The sequence below is a fragment of the Phalangium opilio genome, unplaced genomic scaffold (genome assembly GCF_054372755.1).
Source record: "Phalangium opilio isolate 3A_F unplaced genomic scaffold, DU_Popi_V2 ptg000024l_1, whole genome shotgun sequence".
Lineage (NCBI taxonomy): Eukaryota > Metazoa > Arthropoda > Arachnida > Opiliones > Phalangiidae > Phalangium > Phalangium opilio.
This window is the reverse complement of record NW_028324155.1, coordinates 2,666,115-2,688,553: the sequence shown is the minus strand read 5'-3', so window position 1 is coordinate 2,688,553 and position 22,439 is coordinate 2,666,115. Positions and strand designations below refer to the sequence as shown.

At 37.0% G+C, this 22,439-nt stretch overlaps 2 protein-coding genes and 1 long non-coding RNA gene across 3 annotated transcripts; 2 read left to right on the top strand and 1 right to left on the bottom strand.

Moving 5' to 3' along the window:
* Positions 1-22: 22 nt before the first annotated feature.
* LOC149692136 (uncharacterized) lies at positions 23-5,969 on the top strand. The gene is made up of 2 exons (XR_016382636.1): positions 23-287; positions 5,790-5,969. It is a non-coding gene; the product is annotated as an uncharacterized LOC149692136 (long non-coding RNA).
* On the top strand, positions 283-2,141 carry HisRS (histidine--tRNA ligase). The gene has a single exon (XM_089867813.1). The coding sequence runs from the start codon at positions 445-447 to the stop codon at positions 1,975-1,977; it is 1,533 nt and encodes a 510-aa protein (XP_089723939.1). The 5' UTR covers positions 283-444; the 3' UTR covers positions 1,978-2,141.
* On the bottom strand, positions 2,155-21,997 carry LOC149692135 (arrestin domain-containing protein 3-like). The gene is made up of 8 exons (XM_089867814.1): positions 20,837-21,997; positions 8,533-8,605; positions 8,269-8,416; positions 6,407-6,509; positions 6,069-6,325; positions 5,781-6,009; positions 4,698-4,843; positions 2,155-4,634 (listed from the first exon to the last, which is right to left on the bottom strand). Exons 1-8 carry the CDS (start codon positions 21,093-21,095, stop codon positions 4,575-4,577), a joined length of 1,275 nt encoding a protein of 424 aa, XP_089723940.1. The 5' UTR covers positions 21,096-21,997; the 3' UTR covers positions 2,155-4,574.
* Between the last annotated feature and the right edge of the window lie 442 nt (positions 21,998-22,439).

Genomic DNA, 22,439 nt, shown 5'->3' with positions numbered 1-22,439 from the left:
TACTAGAAAAAGAGGGAAATTTTGGTGGTTGCCCTTCCTTCTATTTGGTTGCGTCATGTTGAGACGTCACAAACGCAGTCTCCGACTCTCCGCCCACTGCTCCGCCTTTGTGCTTTGTTCAGAGACGTGCATCGGCGAAGAAAGAGGCATATCGTCTTTCTTGAGTTTTGATAGGCCGGTTTCTTTATTTTTTGCCACAAGTTTTGTAAAATAGTTAAAGGAAACTTACGATAAACGTTGCGTGTACCATTTTCGGATCAAGATTAAGGATTTTACTTCACGTCACGGTAAGATTTATTAAGACAATACTAAGAAGCCAAGGCTTAGGTGATATTGAAAGTTGAAACGTGTTGAGGTCTTGAGGATTGTATTGTAACTTTCCATTAAGTCAAAATTTTCAAGTTAGCTTTAAGTCGGGTAAGATTAGGCTTCTTTAGGACAATTATGGAAGGTATACCAGATATTCAAGAAGCTATTAAGCAACAAGGTGATCTTGTTCGAAAGTTAAAAGCGGCTAAAGCAGCTAAAACAGAAATTGACCAGGAGGTGGCCAAGCTTCTTAAGTTGAAAGCCCAGGTTACTGCTGTAAATGGTGCTGATTCTGCCCCTCAAAAGTTTATTCTTAAGACCCCTAAGGGTACCCGTGATCATGGCCCCTTGCAAATGGCAATTCGCGAGCAAGTGTTTGATAAAATTACCCAGTGTTTCAAGCGTCATGGTGCTGAAACTATTGACACACCAGTGTTTGAACTGAAAGAAACATTGACTGGAAAATACGGGGAAGATAGTAAACTAATTTACGACTTGAAAGATCAAGGAGGTGAAATATTATCCCTGAGATATGATCTCACTGTCCCATTTGCCAGATTTTTGGCTATGAATAAGATATCCAACTTCAAAAGATACCACATTGCTAAGGTTTACCGAAGGGATAACCCTTCCATGACCAGGGGTAGATTCAGAGAATTCTACCAATGTGATTTTGATATCGCTGGTACTTATGATCACATGCTTCCTGATGCTGAATGTGTTCGCATCATGTATGAGATTCTTAGTGAATTGAAGATTGGAGACTTTACGGTCAAAGTAAACCACCGTCAAATTCTCGATGGACTCTTTGAAGTTTGTGGTGTTCCTGCTGACATGTTCCGAACCATTTGTTCCTCGGTTGATAAGTTAGATAAAACTCCATGGGAGGAAGTCCGAAATGAAATGATAAATGAAAAGAATTTGGATCCTGAAGCTGCAGACAAAATTGGCAATTTTGTTCGAAGAAGTGGAGGTTTGGATTTGATAGCTGAATTAGAAGCTGAAGATCAACTAGGAGCGAATAAAACTGCAAAGAAGGGTCTTGAAGCGATGAAACTCCTTTTGGATTATTGCGAAATCTATGGAGTGAAACAGAATGTCCTGTTCGATATGAGTTTGGCAAGGGGTCTGGATTACTATACTGGTGTTATATACGAAGCTGTTATCAAAGGTCACGAATCCGCAGCTGCTGATGCTGAAAGTGGAGTAGGAAGTGTAGCCGGTGGTGGAAGATATGATAATTTGGTTGGCATGTTTGATTCAAAAGGAAAAAATGTACCATGCGTTGGCCTTAGCATTGGCATTGAGAGAATTCTGGCTATAATTGAAGCTCGCCAATTAGCTAACAATGAAAAGATGAGAACCACCGAAACTGAAGTCCTAGTAGCCTCTGCCCAGAAGAATTTGACCAATGAAAGAATGAAATTATGCAAAGAGTTATGGGATGCTGGTATCAAAGCTGAACATCTACCCAAACAAAATCCTAAATTACTGGTACAGTTGCAATACTGCGAAGAACGCTCTATTCCATGGGCTATTGTTATTGGGCAATCTGAGTTGGAGAAAGGAGTGGTCAAGCTTAGGAACGTAATCAGTAGAGAAGAAACCGAAGTACCCAAAGAAAACCTAATCCAAGAAATTAAATCCAGATTACAGAAATTAGATTAATTAGTTAATAATAATAATAATGGCTTTTTTCTCCTCATCTTAAATTATTAGTACACTAGTTAAGAATGATACGGGCTTTACAAAACGCGATACCAAATAATTGTTATCACATTTGAAACATTCTGAAACAATAAAACATATAATTTAAACAGCATTACTCAAAATTTTCGACGTTAATTATTTAAGGAAATATTTCACTTTTATTGAACATCTTACATATTATATATATAAAAACCCTTTTTGACAATACACTTGTATACTGTATAATATAAAACTCATTTGCACTAGCCAATGATCTCCGATTACCAACTAACTAACTGACTGACTGACTTGACTTATTTTACTGGTAAATGTTTCTTTTTTTTTTTAAGTAAAGCAATTTAGGCAAATTCTACAGAGTGTAAACCTTCTAACGTTGAAAAGAAGTTTCTGTATACTAAATTTTTTAACGCTAAGAGATCTGAATGAATGAATCCAAATTTCTTTTCGAGATTACAATGCAAATATTTTCATCCCATCTTTTATATAAATAGTGAATGCATATTAAGTTTTCCCAAATCAATGAGATTTTTTTTTCATATATTCATATACTAAATTTAGTTCCTTACCTCAACAAAACAAATTTACAGGTTTATGACTAAGTTTAGGGGGTTATATAATATAATAGACCAACCAACAAGGTTCCTCAACACTTTGACAATGTTAATTAATTTTGGTTTTAATTTCTTAGTATTAATTTAGTTAGTTACCCCTTACATTTTGTACATGAGCTACTTCAGGATTTTTAGAACTTGTAACAGAGGGTATAAATATTGTTATTGGGTCAAATTTAGATGAGCGATATAATCTTTAAATGCCAATTAAATTTAACGACTTATTTTTGGATTTAGAAATATATTTAAACAAACTTTAGTTAGTTGCACCAAGAAGTGATATCTAGTTTATTAGGGAGAAGGTACAAATTCGCTACATTTCTAGCTTTATCTCGAGTCCAAACGTATAGTAGGTCCGGAGTTAATTCCCGTCTCTAAATTACAACCAGAATCTCATTGGTTCTTGAAAACTCACGTCAGCGCGACGCGAATGACGAAAATTACGTATTCCTACTGAGGAGAGGCGAAATAGCTCGGCCTCCTTTTACGTCCGCCCTTAGTATTTTGAAAGGGGGACTGGGACTATGGCGCGCGAAAACTAAAGCATCTTATACCTTCTCCCTAATAAACTAGATATCACTTCTTGGTTGCACTTAGTTCTCCATTAACTATAAAATTAAAACCATACAATATCTTTACCATCAAAGATACGAAGTTAAAAACCCGTTGTAGCTTTTCAGTTAGGCACAAATTTAAAACTGATACTTCGATAAATAAATTTCAAATACAATTTTTCTCTAAACAAAAGGAGACGCGCGGTGTACAATTATTATTTTAATTAATTCACTTGATACAACTTATAAAAGTGTGTAAATCTTTTTAATTTTTTTTTTTTTACTATTTGATTTAAATGTAAATTATGAAAATAAGAACATGGCACCTTTTAATTTATTGTTTAAAAATATTGCAACCACAGAGAAATAAAAATTTTAATTAAATATACCTTAATTAATTAATTAATTAATAAGTAGGATGTTAAAATCAGAGACTGGACTTGTTTTATTTATTTCACAATTAAAGAAAAATAGGTCCGGAGAGAAAGAGAGATCTAAGAACTAACAATTTTATTTTAAAACAATCTCACGCAAAATAATAATAATAATAATAATAATAATAATAATAATAAAATATATCAGAAGGTCCCCAGTGTTAGTAAAAATGGTACTTTTTTTAATTGGGGGAGAAAGGGGGGAAAAGGAGTTTAATTAATTTGTATAAGGTTTTTTTGTAAATGAAATTCTTTATGTATGTTTTTGGGACATTTTGAAACTGAAAACAATGTGTAAACATATATATATATATATATTTATATTTTTAAGAATAATTAATATTCTATCAACTAATTAAAATGAGCTTTCTTTAAATTTTAATACCTAACGAAGAATACTAGAATAATTCTAAAAATAGGTGTTTGTTTGTTTTTAAAAGTTATTTTTTTTCTTTATTTTTTTTGTGAATACTTTTTAAATACTGGCACGTATAAATTAAAGGCACAGTGAAAGGGAGGATAATATAATATATTTACCGGTAAACAATTTGTTTGTTTGTTTATAATTCTTTTCATTGTAGAAACTTGGATCTTTTCTAATTTTCTTTAAAAAAAATTCTATTCCATGTATTATACCGTATATATTCTGATCTGTGAATTTTAATTAAAAACCTGATATTACCTAGGCTAAAAACCCATACGCGTTTGGTTTGTAGAAATAAGATAGAAATTAACTTAATTTAATTTAATTTAATTAAGATTAAGATTAAGAAAGTGTTTTAAAATCTTAAACGCGTTACGGGACTATTCCGTTTATTTAAAATGATGTTTAAAATCAAATTAAGAAAATTACCACAAAGCGAAACTTTTTCTTCTCCAAGAAGCGTACGTTAATTCGCGACGATTATTTCGCTTGGGAACCAATCAAAATGAACCAATTGAATTACTCAGATACGTCACCTTACGTCATTACTGGAGGAAGCGCCTTCCGTCATCGTTCTTGGATTAGGATCAACCTGAAATTTTAATTTACAGATTTTGTTTAATTTTGTAAATAAATTTTATAAGAGGGGATTTACCTCTGAATAGGCGGGTGGAGGTTGATACTGATAATCGTGTACGTAAGCGTACATTGGTGTAAATCTTGTATCTCCCATAATATCGCCATCATCCTCTTCCGTTATGTCCACCGAACCATCTACGCATTCAGCGTAAGTAGGAGGTGCTGTATGAAAGTATGAACATGTGTATTTTATTTAATTAGAAAATATGTATGAATTCTTTTGTAATTTTGCTCTCCCCGGCTTATTTTTATATACATTTTCCTCGCACCTTTGTTCTCGCATATTTTTGACAGTTGACACGCGAAGAGCTAACATTTTGGCTTCACTCCAGACATTTTAGAGTGAGGCCATATGTCACACACACACACACAAAAAAAAACCTCGTGATTTTTCTCCTAACACCCTCCCTGGTGGTATAAACGGACTCTCAATTGCCTTTCTTGATGGGATGGGAGACCCCTTTTCTGGTGATTTGGTACAAACACGCACGGCTTTACCCATCCCTAATGTGTACCTCAAGCAAGCACCCCAATTTTAATTTTGTGATTAATGTTTTAGTTGGTTTTGGAATTTTAACGTGTTTTAATAGGGTCATGTGGTTTTTATTCCCAAGTCATGTTTCTGTTAAGCTTGTTTAGAAGTTAGTAATGTGAGGCTTTAATTTTAATCTGTACTCACGTTTAGATCTAGTTATTGTCATTGCATTTGCCTAACTAATATAAAGGGTTTCGCGACTTGCTTGTGCACACCCTCGCATCATACTCTCTCCTACACTCAATCTGGCTTTTAGTTTGCAATTGGGTTAGCTAGCTTCACCCTTGTAGGAAAGAGGTGAGATCGAGTCGAATTCGCCATACCTGTAACCTTGCTACTGCAACGAAGCTCTCCCAGCATCGGCAGGGTCGTGTCAAAGTTTTACCAGAGTTCCTCAGCCACGACCCTACCTAACTGGTTAAGATACTATGGGAGACTTTCATTGCTGCCCTTCATCATGACCACTCTATCTCACCGCTTTCCTCCAAGCTTGACCCGACAAGCGAGTAGTTGCGGAACCGTTTACCCCATGGCTTAAATTTATATTAAATATTGATATCTTACGTTCTATAGGAGGACCAGGTAGAGCGATATCGCTATTGGAATCCACTTCGCTATAGGGCGGAGCTGGAGGATAGAAGACGACCCTGCTTTCACTTGGCGAGGTCAAATCTTCAAAAGTAGGAGCCGCCACGTGGTGATAGTGAGGTGGACGTGATCTCAACGGAACTGTACCAATCACGACCGGTAAGTCCACCGATAAGTTGTAAGCTCCGGGGATTTGTAGAGTTATCTGTTATTAAGTCAACGATGAAATCGAGTTTCTAATACACCACTAAAATGGCGGCTTACCCTAACGGCGTAATCGACTCTAATGAGGCAACAATTGATAATGGATGGGGAAACTGCGGGAATTTTTAGTAACTGGGCGTCCCAATTGGCCGTTCTCCCCGACTGAATAGCCAGTCCGGTGACAATTGTGAATTTGCAATGTCGCGTTCTTGATTTACCTCCGGCTAGGAAGGTTTGAGTTTGGTGAAGAGTAGCGTGTGGAATGATGGTACGATTGGAGAGGTTTTCAAAGTCCGCCGTGATGGCTATTGATTCTCCTGTTCAAATAAGATTTAATTAGATTTAGGTGGGTGGGAAGTAGGAGTTGGTTGGTTGGAATGTCTGGGGTGGGTTTTTACCTGGGCAATAACCTTTACGGTCGGTTCGGGCGTAGAGGGAAATTGGCCCGGAAGTACAACACCAGCAACATAGTGTTTTTTCAATGCTGTTCTCGACAGGAATCTGCGCGCGACGTAACGTAAATTATAACACAACCATTAGGAACGTTCTTGATGGCATTTTGCCTGCTGCTCATTCTCAAACTAACTCTCACTCACTCTCTCCCTCTCTCTTTTCTCTTAACAAAATTGTTTTTCTTTCATCCAAAATCCAAATCTCACGCGAATTGTAAATTTATTTAGCAATTTGGTTTATTTTTTCTTCCTCTCCCAGCACTCCCAAAAAACTTATCGCGGAGTCACTAGAACCATTTATAATTATAGCAAATACCCCCCCTCCCCCGGAGCAGAACTATTAAGATTTGTTTATCTAACCATGAACCAATAATAACATTCAGGGGGGAAATATATTTTTACTTTTTCTTTTTTGCTAGTCATTGAATAACTATAATGGTATTTCGTTCCCCATATTGTTCGTATTCTTAAATTATACGTTTCTTTACAACTAACTGTCAATATATGTTTGCCTTGTCACGTATAGCTACCACACGCGAACACGCCGCGATTACCCAAAACTGTCGCAATAATGTTTGTTTCCAATGAAAGTGCAATAATTTCTTTGTTTTAGCCTCTTTTTCGGGTCGGATGGCTTAAAATTGTCCCTTTTGAAGTGGAACGCGACTTGATCCCTACACGAAATTTACTTGTTTCTTCTTAACTTCGCAAAGAGTTTAACATTCCTTCAGGAATTCTGCCCCCCACCTCGCACCTCACTATACCCTCCTTGGAGGCAATATAAATCAGAGCTTTCAAAGTGTTTGCAGATGGTTTAGCTTTGACCTATATTAAGATCTTTAGCATTTTGGCGGTACGGTGTGCTACGAGATGGGTTCTTCTCATCTTCGTCCGAGGGGCTGGTCACTCAGTGTAATCGGTGTACACGGCTTCACTAAAGTGATTACGCGTAATCTTTGAAAACCCTGCCCTTGACAGTGCTAAAATGATTACACGTAATCGGTGTACAGGAAGTCTGGTATAGTGATTAGCCCCTCGTCTTCGTCCGACTCCCTATGGTTTTTTAAGTTAAATAACACAACCAACCGTGTATTTACTTTACTTAGAAGGACGAAACCGATAAAAATTGAGGTCTAACGTAAATATTAATGCTAGTGCTGGGTGCAGTATCCCTCCCCTTCGTTTATACCTCCCTAGACCGTTTCAGTGTTTATTCGATGTGTCGTGGTTGTGGTTACATTATGTTCATGCGGCCAGGAATAAATACAGCTAATTGGAATCGTTGTGCACCTCATGCGGGTTTTGTGGGCTGGGCTCCTAAGTACTATGCGTCACGCCGGGACGCCTTATAATTCTGACCTTTTTGTAACAACGCGAGGCCAGGCGCGAGCGCAAGGTGCAACCGTCTAGTCTTGCCAGAAAAACCGCCTAGATGCGTTGAGAAAATGGCTACACAATGATTCCTCTTAGATGCTTGTATGTATTCCTAATGCGGCTAGATTCAACTTCCCTTTTTTTCAAAAGATAAATACTAACACACACACACAGTTGATTTACGAGGGCAAAGAGAAATTTCACCCTGCAAAGTTATTTCAAATATTTATCCAAAAGGGATTTTAAATTTAAAGTTTCCAGACTTCTTTAAAAGATAAATTGCTTTTGGTTATTTTGTATTTTGCCAGTTAAAATTCCGGCTAGCCCCCCTGGAAGTGTTCCATCCGCTGAGCACCATACCCTACCTCACCCCAATTAGCTACACTGTTCTACACGAAGTTTTAGCGCTATGTATTAATGAATTTATTAATTACCAAATACTCTGTCCGGTTAATGTCAATGGGACTTATCACAGTAAATGCTTTCTTCGTTTTATGGTTAAACGTCCACGGTTTTTCCATTTCGGCCTTGAGCCAGTACCGTACGCTACCGTACTTTCCCTCGAACGAGGTCGAAATTCCCCTTAAAAGATAAACATCCGTATTAATTACTTAACTATCTCAACTAATTTATGAGAATTAAGGACATAAAAAGATAAAATTAATTAGAGATTAATGAAAAAAAAATTATTCTCTCACCCCGTGGGTAGTTGAAAAGAAAATGGAAATTCATGATGGCCATCTGAAAGAACGTCTCTTCCGTCCCCACTTTCTAGAAAGAAATTAAATGAAAGGGTATAAATTTTAGAGCAATGAAATCCATTGGTTAAGTTAACAAATGAAGATGCCGTGATAGAGTAAGGATGATAAGCCTGTAAGAAGAGCAATGGCTGAATTCGATCATTCAGACGAACGACACCCATCGCCATAAAAAGATTTCTTGGCAGACAAACATCAAATGCTAACTCTTATCTCTCAAAAACTCTCCCCCGCTAACGTTAGTCGATCAAAAGGGTTAAGAAAAACCTCTTCTAATATCTTTCGTAATGTCAGTTCAAAAATAATTTTGGAAAAAAGTAAATTTAGACTTATTAGAATGGTTTAGAAGTCGATGGACTACTTTTGTTTAGTGTCATTAAAATTTTAACGAAATCATTCATTTTCGAGCGCGTAAATTTTAAATTACCAGGGATAGATGTAATTTTAGAAGCAAGAATGGAGAACGGTTAGTATTTACTTCTGTCCGACTCAGCCCAGTATAGAGCCCCTCCCTCCAAGACGTAACGAAAATTTTAAATTATCTTATTGGCTGCTCACTTAAACTACGTTTTGATGACGTTGCTGACGAGGACGGCGAAAAATAAGTAATTCTTTTTTACCTCTGTCGCTATGACCCGCCTCTTCTTTCATACCGTCCAACCCGGGGAATAGGGGTCTGGGACTTTGACGCGCGCCCAGATTACTCTGTACTCCATTCCTGCTTCAAAAATTACATCTATCCCTGATGTTACTGACAACGTTTTGTGTAGTAAAGGTTGCGGTATCATTTTAATATAACGTTGAAGCATTTATATTTAACGCTATGCTTAACCCATCTACACACTGGGGTAGAGAGTGTAGACGCGATATGAGAGAGAGGGGTGGGATTGAAGGAAGAGAAAAGCAACCTGTAATTACAACAGCACGGTTGATTTAGATTTTGCGGGAACAAAACCCCCTACTGACTAAGTTGAAGAGAAGGGTGGAGATACTTCGATTTTTCTCCTTCGATCTCTATTCTTTATATGCATTTGCCAAAAACGATTCCCCCCTCTCCCCTCCCACTCTATGAAAAATACTAAAAATACATTCCCACCCCCCTATTGTGTGTGACTGTTCCCGGGCTCGCGCGCGTCAAGAGATGTCTTGATCAAATACGACCCTGCTGGCTGCCGGGCTTTGACGTCAATTTTCACCTTTAATTTTTAATTAGATTACAAAAACATATTTTTGTCGCTATGATCAAGGATTTAGGGAGAAACACTAAGGAATTGTTTTTCCTGATTTGTTTACCCCGATATACACGATGTTGGTTAAATGTTTAGGTCATGTGACATGACTCATGTCTAAAGTGAGGTTTAAACGTGATGACCACTACGAAACCCAAAGATAGTTCAACGTTTTACCCATAAAGTCCAAGTTTATTAATTACAAATCTATAGGAAAACTAAGGGGGTGGACAATTCCAATGTCTACTTTATTATTTTGGACACTAGAGGGGGGGTGACTGGTCCTAAGGTCTAGTTAAAAATATTCTTATTTACCATACTGGTCACCCTTAACCCTTTATCAACTAGACTATACTGCCACTACCCCCTTTTGAAAAGAGTCTCTAGTAACTTTATGAAGCGGTCCTAATCGTACGCTACTTAATTTAATTCACCTTCCCTTTAAAATCGTAGACATTCGAGAGAAAACCCTTTTGTTTGTTTAGTCCTTGTACTCTCATACTCACCCCACTCCACTCCCCCTACTTTACCAATTTCCGATATTTTTAGTTCAAACTTCCCCACGTACAGTTCGCATTCCCCTCTATAACTCGCTTCTCGCTTCTGCTGCTAAGATCCGACCGTACCTTACGTTACTTCTCCGCGGCCCAATTCCTTGCCAAACTGAATACTGTGTACTGTATACACTCGAAGGAGGCAACTAACCAATGAACCAACCGAGTTTCTTCAGGCGGGACGCTAATCCTTTTCTCCATCTCATCCGGCAAACGAGTGTTTCACCCGCTTATGGATGGAGCCCCATATCTCCAAATATTAATTTTCTCTTTCAACCGCGGAAAACTCGAGAATCATTTTAAGTTTAGCTTTTTCCATTTCGGAAAAATCTGGGGTTGTTTCTTGGCGAGATTAAAAAATATGGGGAAAAGGGTGAAGGGTGCGTGGTTATGTATACAGGGTGTTTCTGATAAGTCTGAAAATAAATTAAGGGGGATGTTTAATTGGGAAATCAATTTTGAGAGTAGAAAATGTAACTTCTATCTCCATTTTGCCACAAGGGACACTGTTTTCGAGTTATGATTTGAGTGTTTTAGGGATGACCCCTTAATTAAATTAGAAATGATCATTGTCTAAATCAGTTTATTAATTAAATTTAAGGGGTCATCCGTAAAATACTATAATCAATCTTAACTTGAAAACAGTGGCCCGGACGGCAAAATGGAGATAGAAGTTACATTTTCGACTCAATATTGATTTCCCCCTTAATCTTCAGACTTATCCGAAACACCCTGTATGTTTCGTTTTACGAGCCAGTGAAATGATATTGGGGGGGGGCTTCTTTAACGTTGGGTTCTTTTAATAAATTTTGAACGGACTGCTGGTAATTTTGTACCTTCATCCGCCGCGAGTTCATCGTGTTGGCAAAGTTTCGAAAACGCGATTATCATTCCGAGGGAGAAATGAAACGAACCAATTTTGCTCAGTTTTTACGGTGTTGCGTGGAGAAATAATTGGTATATGCCCAAGATAGGGCCCCGCTTTAATTAAGAACACTCGGTAACGTCGGGTAAAGTACCCGTGCTCGGTAATATGGTTTAGATTGAATCGAAATCGCCCGTGAAAAGTAATGTGAAAAGAAACATCATTAATTCGAAGGTTTATATCAATTTTTCTTTCACGCTCATTTAGTTTATTAATTTAAGTTCTTTTGGCTTATTTCAAAGTGTATAAGTGGCATGACGTCATGTTTAGTCGTCATTGACTTGTTTTATCGCGTTGTATTTACAAACCAACATTTTAATATGCATCTATCTAAATAATATGTTAATATTGCAAGGAAAATTACATCTACCTGAATAATATGTTAATATTGCATTTTTTCAATGGAGAAGGCAGAAGCCATTGTTGGTTTTACGCTAATTCATGCATTTGCATTTTTATCATTTGAAAATTAACCTCATTGAGAAAAATGAGTTTTGAAGTACGTGATTTTTGAATCCAATTCAAGGTAGACATTTTATTTTCTCTTATTTCTGGTGTATCGCTTTGTTTTCCGCAAATTTCAAATTTCACGGGTAATTAGACAGGCTTAATTAAAAACGGGTTAATGAGAGTAAAAGGGGGACGCTCCGGACCCATTAAAATTATTGTACGTCGCTATTAATATCAACTCGAGATAAAAAACGAGAAAAACAAAAGGTATATATAAATTTAAAAATAAACCCAACCCGATCCGATCTTCATTCTCTTTCTCATCTCATCTCTTGGGAGCCTCCAGTTGTTAAATCTAAGGAGACGAAACGAATCTTTCTTCATCCATTCTTAAAGTTAGATATAACTCTTAAACCCCCCCCCCCTTGACCTACACAGATTACGAAGATTGCTTTAATACGTCATCGTTTGAATTAATTAAATTGGGGGAGAAAGGAACACTACCTTATTTACATTATTACATTTATTTACTTTTTTTAAAAAAAGTCTTAATAAATAGATTAAGTTTTAACACTACCACCACAGTCTGGTCTCACACCCCACAAATCCCGCCGTCGTGTTGTTATACGATTTTTAAACTGATACGAATCTTATTAAAAACTGGAATTCATCCAAAGAGGTTTAGGTTTTTATCCGCGACCTCAAAAAACCGCCAAAAAAATATGGTTGAAGAATCATGTGAAAGATTATATTTTAAACACGTGATTTTTATTTTTTTTAAATCATTCTAAATTTAAGAAGATAGGCCTACCGGTGTTGAGTTGTGGCAACTATACTTGCCTTTACGTCACAGACCCCTTACGATGGTCTCTGTGAAACTGACAGGTGCTTAGACTTAAAAACACCGGTGTTCAGAGTTAATGAACAAATATATTTTGTGCATAACGCTGGGGTGTGTGAAAATTATTACATTTTCACTGCTTTTGAGGAAAACTTCAGCTGTTCCTGTAACATAGTACTTTTTCCATCAATAGTAGGTTTTCTCCTTTGAAGGTTGGAGTCCCATTTCCGGCTAGATTTATGTTAAACATTTAGACAAGTCTACCTTTCTAAATGGTTTTAAAGAATTTCAGAACGCTGTCCCTGACGTCCCTCACGCACCAATTAAAAGCCTTAATGTAGAAGTCTTTTTGGGGGAAATGGTTGTCGGGTCTCGGTATCAACGAAGACAATCGCGAATGAAGAAAGCGGTCCGATTGTTTCTGTGGGGAATTAATTAGTGGTAAGAAAAATACAACGTGGGAGAGGGAGAGAGATTTTAAGACGATCAGAGAGTGCAGCTAGAGGCACGAGTCTCTTAAGCTCTGTTCACACTTAATACGTTTCTATTACTGCTGTCTCCTAGGACTTCCTTTAGTGTTGTATGCTAAGGAAAGTTAAAATATTTTTAAGACTATAGTCTTATCCCAGGTGAAATAACCCAGAAAACGTGTCTCATCCCATTTGAAATATCCCTGAAAACTAGAAACTAACCTCCAAAGTTAATTCGCTAAGAAATCTCAAGAAACCGCTTCTGTAATTAGTTTCTAGAGTGTCCGTTTAGCTTGTGTGAACGTGTCTTAAGAGAACGCGAAAGATTTCAAACTTTCCTAAAGAGAATATTTTCTAAACAGGCGGCACTAGGCCAAGAATTCTCTTTCCGCCTTTTCTCTAAACTTGTCAACGTTCTAAAGTACATCTATTTTACCCCGTTACTAGCAAATCCTTTTAATCCCCAACTGGGTTTAGGAGAGTAATGATATTATCGGCGTTACCATCTTGTTTCGTTCAAATCTAATTTATAAAAGGGAGAGGGAAATGTTTGGACTGAAAATTTCGTTTCAATGCAAAATTGGTTTCGATTATTTTTAATAGCATCTTTTTTAAATCAAAGATTTGGGGTAAAAAAAATTTAATCTCACATTTTTTTGTTTCATTTTTTTTAACTTGCGATAGGACCAATATATCTCACATTCTTTTCCAATTTAATTATTTTGTTTTCTTTTAAAACTTGCGATAGCGGGGGTGGCATCTCTATTCCACCAAAAAAAAAAAAATAATAATAATAATATCTCTAATCCAAATCGTCCATGAAAATAATTCCGGAGCCAGACTTGAAAATACCAGTTTAATTAAAAAGGAAAATATTTCGAATATTTTGTTCCAATAATTTGTCTAATTCGATTCTGGCACGTTCGTTATTCAAGGTTGTCCCTCAAAATAGACACCTATTTTTTATTTCTTACCCAAAAATATTCTCATAAAAATTTAAAAAAATTATTTTTTTTTATATATATTTTCAACCGTTTCGAGTGAGGGAATTTTTGGAGGGGAAAAATGTTTTAAGAACGAACGGGAAAAGGGGAAAAATTCCATATCAACACATTCCCCGAGTTTCACGTTCGCTTCTTTTTCCCTGGCTTATATATACATAAAAAAATCTCAAAAAAATAAAAAAAATAAAATATCTCTCTGGTCCCGAGTTATTTTTAGATTCATCTCTTCATAAAGAGGAGGAGGTATGAGGGATGAGAGAGAAGGATGAGGATGGGATCACGAGGATGGGGATGTAATTTTTTAAACGCGTTATTTCTGCTCCTCAAGTCGTCGCTTTCCCAAGTTGTTGGTTCATATTCTATATAGTCCCTGACTCTCTGTCAAGTTTTTCCCGCGGTTTTCCACGCTAGAGTTCATTCGTGGAACATTCGCCGAATACTTAACCTTGGTGGTTGAATTATCTATATAACTTGTTAGGGTTTTAGACCGCGTGTTTAAAGTGATGGTGACATGACATCAGATCCGTCCAATTCTTATGGACCGCCATTTTGATTGAAATATGTTTATTATAGACGGGTAATACCAATACGATGTTCGTAGAATGTTCAAATTATGTTGTAGCTTAGTCGAAAAAGGCCGTTATTTTAAGGTATAATATGTAGAACCGTGATCTTTTCCTTTAAACTCTGGAATTTCTACGGGCCTCTACACACCAACGCCCTCCTTCTCGCGCACCAAGCTACCATAGTACCATTCTCTGTTGTGCTCAAGAAAAAGAATTGAATTCTTTGGAGCCCTCTTGTCTGAGCACCAAATCACGACGACATCCCCTTCTTCCAGGCTTCCATTTTATAAAATATCGTGTTTACCGTCACTTTAAAAAGAACGGTGGTATAAGACAGACAGCCAGAGGCCCGAGACAGTTGGTACGTGATGGTGTATATAGTGACGTTTCTATTACGACTCGGGAACTTAGTAAGTACTATTTTCAGTAAAGTTTACTAAAAGAAAAACATTTTTTCATCTTCTACTTCTTCTTTTCATATTTTCTTAAAAACTTTTATGTAAGGGCTCATAATATTACACGTCGTACCAAACTGTCGAATTCCTCAGTTCTTAGTCAAATAGACGGCTGGCTATCCCCCTGCACCGCTTGCCTTTCATTTGTCACACTAAATAGACTATTCCATTACTCACTCGCAGAGGAACAAACATAGCACGTGCGGGACAGTTTCCCCCCTCCCTCGCGCCAAGAGGCAACCCCAGACACGTGTGAGGCTATTCGACTCGCACCTGCCTCTAGCGGCGCATGCTTTTTGGCGCCTGTGTAAATACTCAAGAAGGTGGGCACCTCTCCTGGGGGGTGTTTGCTTCTCTGTAAGTAGTTAATGGAATTGTCTATATTGTCTGAGGCAGCGAATTCTTTCTCTAATACTCTTTGGGAGAGAAAAACTGATTGCTTCATTGACGTGAAATCGACATTGCATAGTTTTAATCACTTTCGCTCTCTTTTCCGGAAGCTGATATGTTGCAAGAATTCAAACCCACCATATAAAGTGTCGCGTTAAAGCGATAAACAAATTCCAACTTTAGAAGCAATAACTGTGAAATTCTGTGTATCGGCATGCAGCTTTTTGTCTAAATCGGTATTCGCGGGTATTAGGTTCTATAAGAAAATACCATAGAGTGCGCCCCGACTCTCAATAGGCTTGGTGACGTCATTGCACATATTTCTTGACTTTGATTCTATTACATTTCAAAGAATAAAGCTAGGAAATCCGATACGTTTTATTCTCGATTTCAAAACCTATATGCTGATGATAAATTACTTTAGGCTCTATTATACAAATTTGAGTTTTCCTAACTTCATTTATAAAACAGAACTCAGTCAAACCCACACACAAAGTTCGATAGATTAATTTGAAGTTAATAAAGGTATGAAAGTTTGCAATTAAGTTTAATCTATGTATGAGAAATTTTTGCTTTAAATCGCATAGCCTAAAGATTTGTTATGATTCAAAATTTATATATAATAATATAATCAAAAGTTGTTTCTATAGTGACAACAAAGTTTCAGTTACGTAAGGAAATTTTGGATTGTTTTCAAATATTTGATAATGTCATTAATCATTATACTCGTTACTTTGTGATTAAAAAACCAAACGCCTCGACATTCATAATGTTAATGAAGCAAACACGTGATCTGAATAAAAATAATGCGATGTCTAGGAAAGCGCGCGAAAAGGAAACAAATAATTATAACTGCAAGAAGAGCGACACGATCTTACCTCCCAAATAGACGACCTGTCTTTTAAAAAGGTATTGAATTTCGGCTCGATAATTTTTCGTATAGGCACCAAATCGATTTCCAGTCCGACGGTCAGTATCTGTCCAATGAACTTTAGCCACTCCGAACATGTAAACGCGAACGGCCCTTACTTTAACGCTACCTTTAATGTCCAGAGTACACTTTCCTTTTACCTTTTGACCCAAGAAGTAGACGCTTTTTCCAGCATCTAAAACGATATCCAACGACCGAACTCTCCCCAACATACCTAAATACCTTCACCGTGGCATTTCCCGCCTTTTTTCTCGTCCCCAAACACGTCGTCGTCCGAATGATAGAATTCCGCGCGAAAATTCCGAGACAGTACCTTTAACTTCCGGAAACGAAAATTGTTGTCTTCGTGTCTCCGCGTAGTTTCCGTCTTTAAGCCTAAGGGTGCGGTTCTGGAAGTAAAATCAAGACGTTTCCTCGCTCCGGACGCGTATATATCTAATTCCGGAACATTTACATAGCGACTTTATCGATTTTTTAACCACGTTTAATTGAAAGAGTGTACTACCAGTTATTACCGCGCTTTTTTTTATTTTAATCTGCCATCTGGAAGACCCACTCTCTCGACCAATCGCCGAAGAGGAAAAGCGATTTTTCCCACCGACCTCCCCTTTAAGTCGGCTTCGGCCTTTACCTGGAGATTCGGAGTGGTGGAGTTCTCCTATGGATCGATCGATACCAGTTCGCGAATGGACGTTACACGCGCCTACGCTCGCTCCATCGTAGGTCAGATTATTTTTTGTCTACTGACCATTTCCGTGAAGCTATTTGTTGCCTCTTTGACGTCATACTTCTAGAGATAATCTGTTTATCCTTTTCCAATCTCGCTAATGCCAAAGTCCGTCCACTTTATAGTGCCCGAAATAAAGATATAATTGGTAATCGTATCGTGTTCTAACGTCTTAACTTCTCTAAACATAAGCCAGTTGATTAATCCAAGTAGAGTGGCTTTGATACTAACTCAATTTACTGGAGTTATAAGAAACATAAAACCTCTTCGATTTACGTTGGGTTTCCACTTGGAGTAACTGTTCTGGAGTTATTTTAAAAGGAATTAAATAAATCTTGGTCTAAATGTCCAGTGGCAATAAGATAGTAGCTTAACAACAACTGGTGTGCGAAAGGTGAAACATTTCTACAGGGGCGTATTGGAAATACATGGGATTTTTTGCCCCTGTATCTAATCTTTCCCGTATAGACTTATACCGAGGCTTCAATAGCGATTTCATAAATAAATCTTAATTATCTATTAAGTCATGTTCATTGAATATTACTATTATAATATCGTTTTAATGTTATTACGTAAATATAGTTGGAATTTAGTTCAGTGGTCGGAAACCGCTTAACGTTTATCGCGATATTAATTGGCCTTTCCCTATTAAGAAGCAATTATGTAAGGCTCATTATTTATTCATTTTCATAGTCGTAAAAGAAAAACATATATCTGGGTAATTATTTTCAGGGTGTACATGTTTACGAGGGAGCCATTAACAAGGTACAATAACTTCCTCAAAATATATGAAATATTCGAGTATCGGTTATACCTTGGGATATTTATTTGTGATTATATATGTGTACATCAAGTTGAATTATTTTCCTGTTCAGGATGCCAACCATAAATATCAATTCTAAATACCGTTTAAAATAAACCAGGAAAAAGTATAACGACTTAAAATAATTTCCACCATGAGTTATTAACAAGAAAAGTCATCAATTCAGAGGTTATTCTTCATCGTAATTATCTACTTAAGATGTTTTAAATTCCACTAAGTTTCTACAAAGTTATAAATCATAGCGGGATAGTGACCCATAATATATTAAATCTAAGCTTGGTTTTTTGGGACAGTCATTTACAATTCTACTTTTAACTAATAAGACTGTAGAGGAGATTCATTATTTCGACTTCACTTCAAACAAAGGAAAATAAAACGGATGGATAACTCTCAGACCCGACTACATTTCTACTAAATTATGGTATATTCAATGCATGCATGCATTTCCCTCTACAGTAATTTCCCCTTTTACAACTACAACATTATTTCATACTTTAAGTGGGAGTGTAAATTGTTTTTGTGGGGGTAGTTTTTCCTTAAAACATTTTTGGGCTTTTTCTTTATTATATAAGCCAAAATAAACAAACGTGCCGGAGTTGGTTCCTTCTTGATTGACGCGTTACAGAAACACCACTGCAAAAAGGGACAGACTTAAACCTTATTCGTCATCATTAACAAATCGTCTCTTAATTACTTAGGCTTAGTCCCACTTATTGTTATTGATTTATTTTCGTTCTCATTCCCCTCCTCCCCATCTCAAAAATAAACAAATTATATGATAATATTTTTGCGAAACGTGTTTAGCAATTAAAATAAAATTAATAAATATTGATTTCAAAATTGAAGGCGTGCTATCACGGTAATAAACTTCAATGGGTCTGTTTCAAGTGATTTATTTCGCCATCCCTTTGGAAATTGAGTCATAGAGTTTATTAATATGAGGAGTAGAAGCTACGGAAATTATTTTAGGAGCTCTGTTTTTTATTTGTTTAATTTTCCACGTAATATCCGCTTTTGTTTATTTCAAGCCATGACAGAGCAGAGAAATATGCGCATGCGTATACCGGAAATTAACAGGAAACCATCCAAAACCTTCTCTTCATTATACCCTCGTTATTGGAGCTATTCATTACTTAGAAATTAATCAAAAACGATCTCTAAATACGTTTAATATTTCACGCAACACTTGACTAACTTTATCGGCGTCAGGTGTGTGTAACAAAATATGGTATTAAAAAGCCAACTTAAACGGAATTTAATACGTGTACGTGACTAGGCAACTAAGGCAACCCTTACACAGGAAGATTTATTATTATTTTTTCTTTTATTCGCGAGCTTTTTTATTCCAAATAAATATTCATAATTATCACTTTGTTAAAAAACCTAGACGTGTCAGTAAACTCAATCGTGTCTCGAATATTTTTAGTTTTTCAAGAACAATTAAAAAGTTTCGATTAAGCAGTTTTCACGTTAAGTGGAAAAAAACCATGGTATATATTTTTTTGAAGATGCTAGAAATTCTGTAAGATCCGCTAGGATGCTCTCTTCTCTAACCGCATCCGTTTGTGGTTAGGCCTAAATAAGATCTGTCTTTCAAGGATATAATATTTCACGTGCTATTTCGTCTATCAATGACTTGAAATTTAACCATAAAGAACAATACGTATTGCGCACTTTTTAACTGTCTTATATGTTGGCCTATATACCAATACTTCAGCTTCATCGTATTTTAACTGACGTATTTTCAAAGCTGTTCTGAGATTTAACTTAACCACATGTTTAATAAATACTTTATAGTAGAGCTTATCTCAACCTTTATATTTTACAGTTTAACATAGGAAAACCGCTTTTCTAAAGTGAGATGTTATCACTTTGGGTTCAAATATATATAGTTCAACGATTTAAAAATTGCGAAATTTATGTAGATGAAAAACAAGATATATTCTGGTTTGTACTTGACACATAGTTCAAACTTGAGCTTACAAAGCAACGTGGTATGTCTATTTTTAGATACCTTACACATTATTTTTCAATTTTATCTTCATCATTATAAATAATAACAATAAAACGATTCCATAGAATATTAATAAAACTTTATGATTCAAAGTTAGGCCAACTGTGACACCAATTTGTCGTATTGAAATATTTGTAATTATCAGTACAATCTCAATACCGTCGTCCTAGAAACTCTTTTAAGACTAAGATGCTACATAACGTTACTTAATCTTGTCATTATAAAAACTTAGATTAGGGAAAAGAAAGGGCGCTCAACAACATACGATGTATTTCGAAATAGCTGCACCGTAAGTTATTTCAACCCGTTGAGGTACATTATAGGGGGTTTTCTTTTGCAATGTATTTTTATCCATTAATTTAGAGAATGAAAGATCTTTCGATTACTTAAAACACTTACGGTTGTTTTTCCTGGTTTATAAGGGAACGTTGCTCTGACCCCCTTTGACCTCTACGAACCCGGGTTTATAAGTATTGAGAGACCGCTGTTCTATAGATATTATGAGCTTTCGCGGCGGTCAAAGCCCCTGAGGTGGTGGTTGGTATATACGCCCAGATGTTGTTGTAGAAATGCATGAACGCGTTTCAGTTCAAAGTCACCTTACACTACTAACAGGTATGGGGGATTCCCTTTTATGTTCCTTCCGCTAGTATCAAGGGTAATTGATAAAATATTTATACGCTTTTGTGAATGAAATGGAACTTCGCGTGTCTATACTTGGGTTAAAGTCCCGATTATTAGAAATAGATGTCATGTGGTAACAGAAAAGAAGAGGACATTCTGACAGCTCTGACGAATGGGTTGTTGAATATGGTGGCGTTTATGAATGAATTTGGTGTATATATTGAACGTGATTGTAGCTTACCCATTCCGAAAAGTATTTGTCGTTTGAAGAAATACTCGATTTCGGCGTTGTAATGTTCAGTATAGGCGCCTAGTCTGTTTCCCGTGCTTCTGGACTCTGTCCAATGCACTTTGGCCACTCCACGCATGTATATCCTTAAGGCCTTCATCTTAATGTCCCCGCGAAGGTCCACGATACATTTGCCACTCACCTGCTGACTCGGGTAGAACACGCTCTTGTTCGTATCGAAAACAATCTCGAAGGCTTTCAGTCGCCCCATCTTGCACTAGCTTATAACCAAAGTGACTGACTCTCCCGACTATTAGATAATCCCGAAGAGCCAAAGGCTTAATCCGGAGAAGAAGGAAGAATAGTCTTTCCCTTCCTTCCTCTCTGTCTTTCCGATGGGTTCTCGCCTTCTTTTCGGGTAACGACGACGAACGGTTTGGTATACGCGAAATCTGGGATTCGCGATAAGTATTTGACTGTCTAATGGCCGGATAAGACGACGGTGGTCCCGCGTCACCTCCCGAAGGCCTCTAACGCTCTCTGCCTTACCATCTATATATCGGTTTTATTATCAATTTAGAGATTATAAAAAAACCCAGTTTTATGGCTAGAATATCGCGAACGCTCTTGGCGCGGCCGCGTTGCGTTCACCGCTGTTCCTCCGTGCTGCGCTCCTTTGCCAGGAGTTTTTTACTGGCTCCGAAATTTTCGGTTATATATCCTCCTCGGAGTTGAATCCGTGACTTTTTTTCCTCCAGCGAGGCCTCTTTCTCCGTGCAGTCTGTACACTGGATATTCGCGCCTGCGCTCCACGATCGACCGAACCGGAGTCTCTGGTTTATAATGATAATACTCTGGTAGGGCTGAGGCGGTTGCGAGAAATAATTCGCATCCACCAACCGAGATGGAATTTGTTTATAGGGATGAGGCACCTCGAAAAACGCGAAAAATAAACATCCAATTCCCCGCGACATCCGTTCGGATTAACAAGCGGACTTAATGTCGCTAATAAGAGAGCCCTCGCTATAAGCCGTCCCAAAGCAGCAGGCGACGTTCTGGCTAAACGTCTTATTAATTTATTCTATTCACGCCAATAACGACTAACGAGAATACGAGGTTATTATTGCGCTAATTTCGATTTCGAAAAAAAAAAATGGTGGTTAAGAAGGGGTTAGGTATTTTTCCACGGCGAATTTCCCAATACGCGAGTTTTTATGTCGATTATTATTATCTCAGATTTTAAAGGGGGTCCACAGGTCAAGGAACTTATCGTACACTCCGGAACCTTCTGTGTAAATAATCGTTTAAAAGTGAACAGCCTGTTTAAACACTTTAAACGATAATGGTTTTGAATTTAATTATCGTCTGCATTACCAATGAAAACAAATTTTCCGGCCTTAGCCCCTTCCTATATTCGAATAGGTTAACGTACCTGCGAAAACAATAAAACTAAAATAGTTATATCACCCCATCAAATTCATTGCCACCCACCCCACTTAAGATAACTGAAAGTCACGGCACAAAGAGTCATAAAAACCAGTTCCTGTTTCGTTGCTAAGGTGTGGTTAGAATTGAAAGACTTATAAAAAAACTTTTTTGCAGGAACATAATTTAC

Bases quoted from the DNA above. Each gene is read 5' to 3' on its own strand.
- HisRS (XM_089867813.1), top strand. From the start codon at position 445: ATGGAAGGTATACCAGATATTCAAGAAGCTATTAAGCAACAAGGTGAT.
- LOC149692135 (XM_089867814.1), bottom strand. From the start codon at position 21,095: ATGGGGCGACTGAAAGCCTTCGAGATTGTTTTCGATACGAACAAGAGC. The intron at 6,326-6,406 runs GTAAAAACCCAC...TTATTTGAACAG, and splicing joins CCGTAAAGGTTATTGCCCAG to GAGAATCAATAGCCATCACG. The intron at 4,635-4,697 runs GTAAATCCCCTC...TTAAAATTTCAG, and splicing joins CTCCACCCGCCTATTCAGAG to GTTGATCCTAATCCAAGAAC.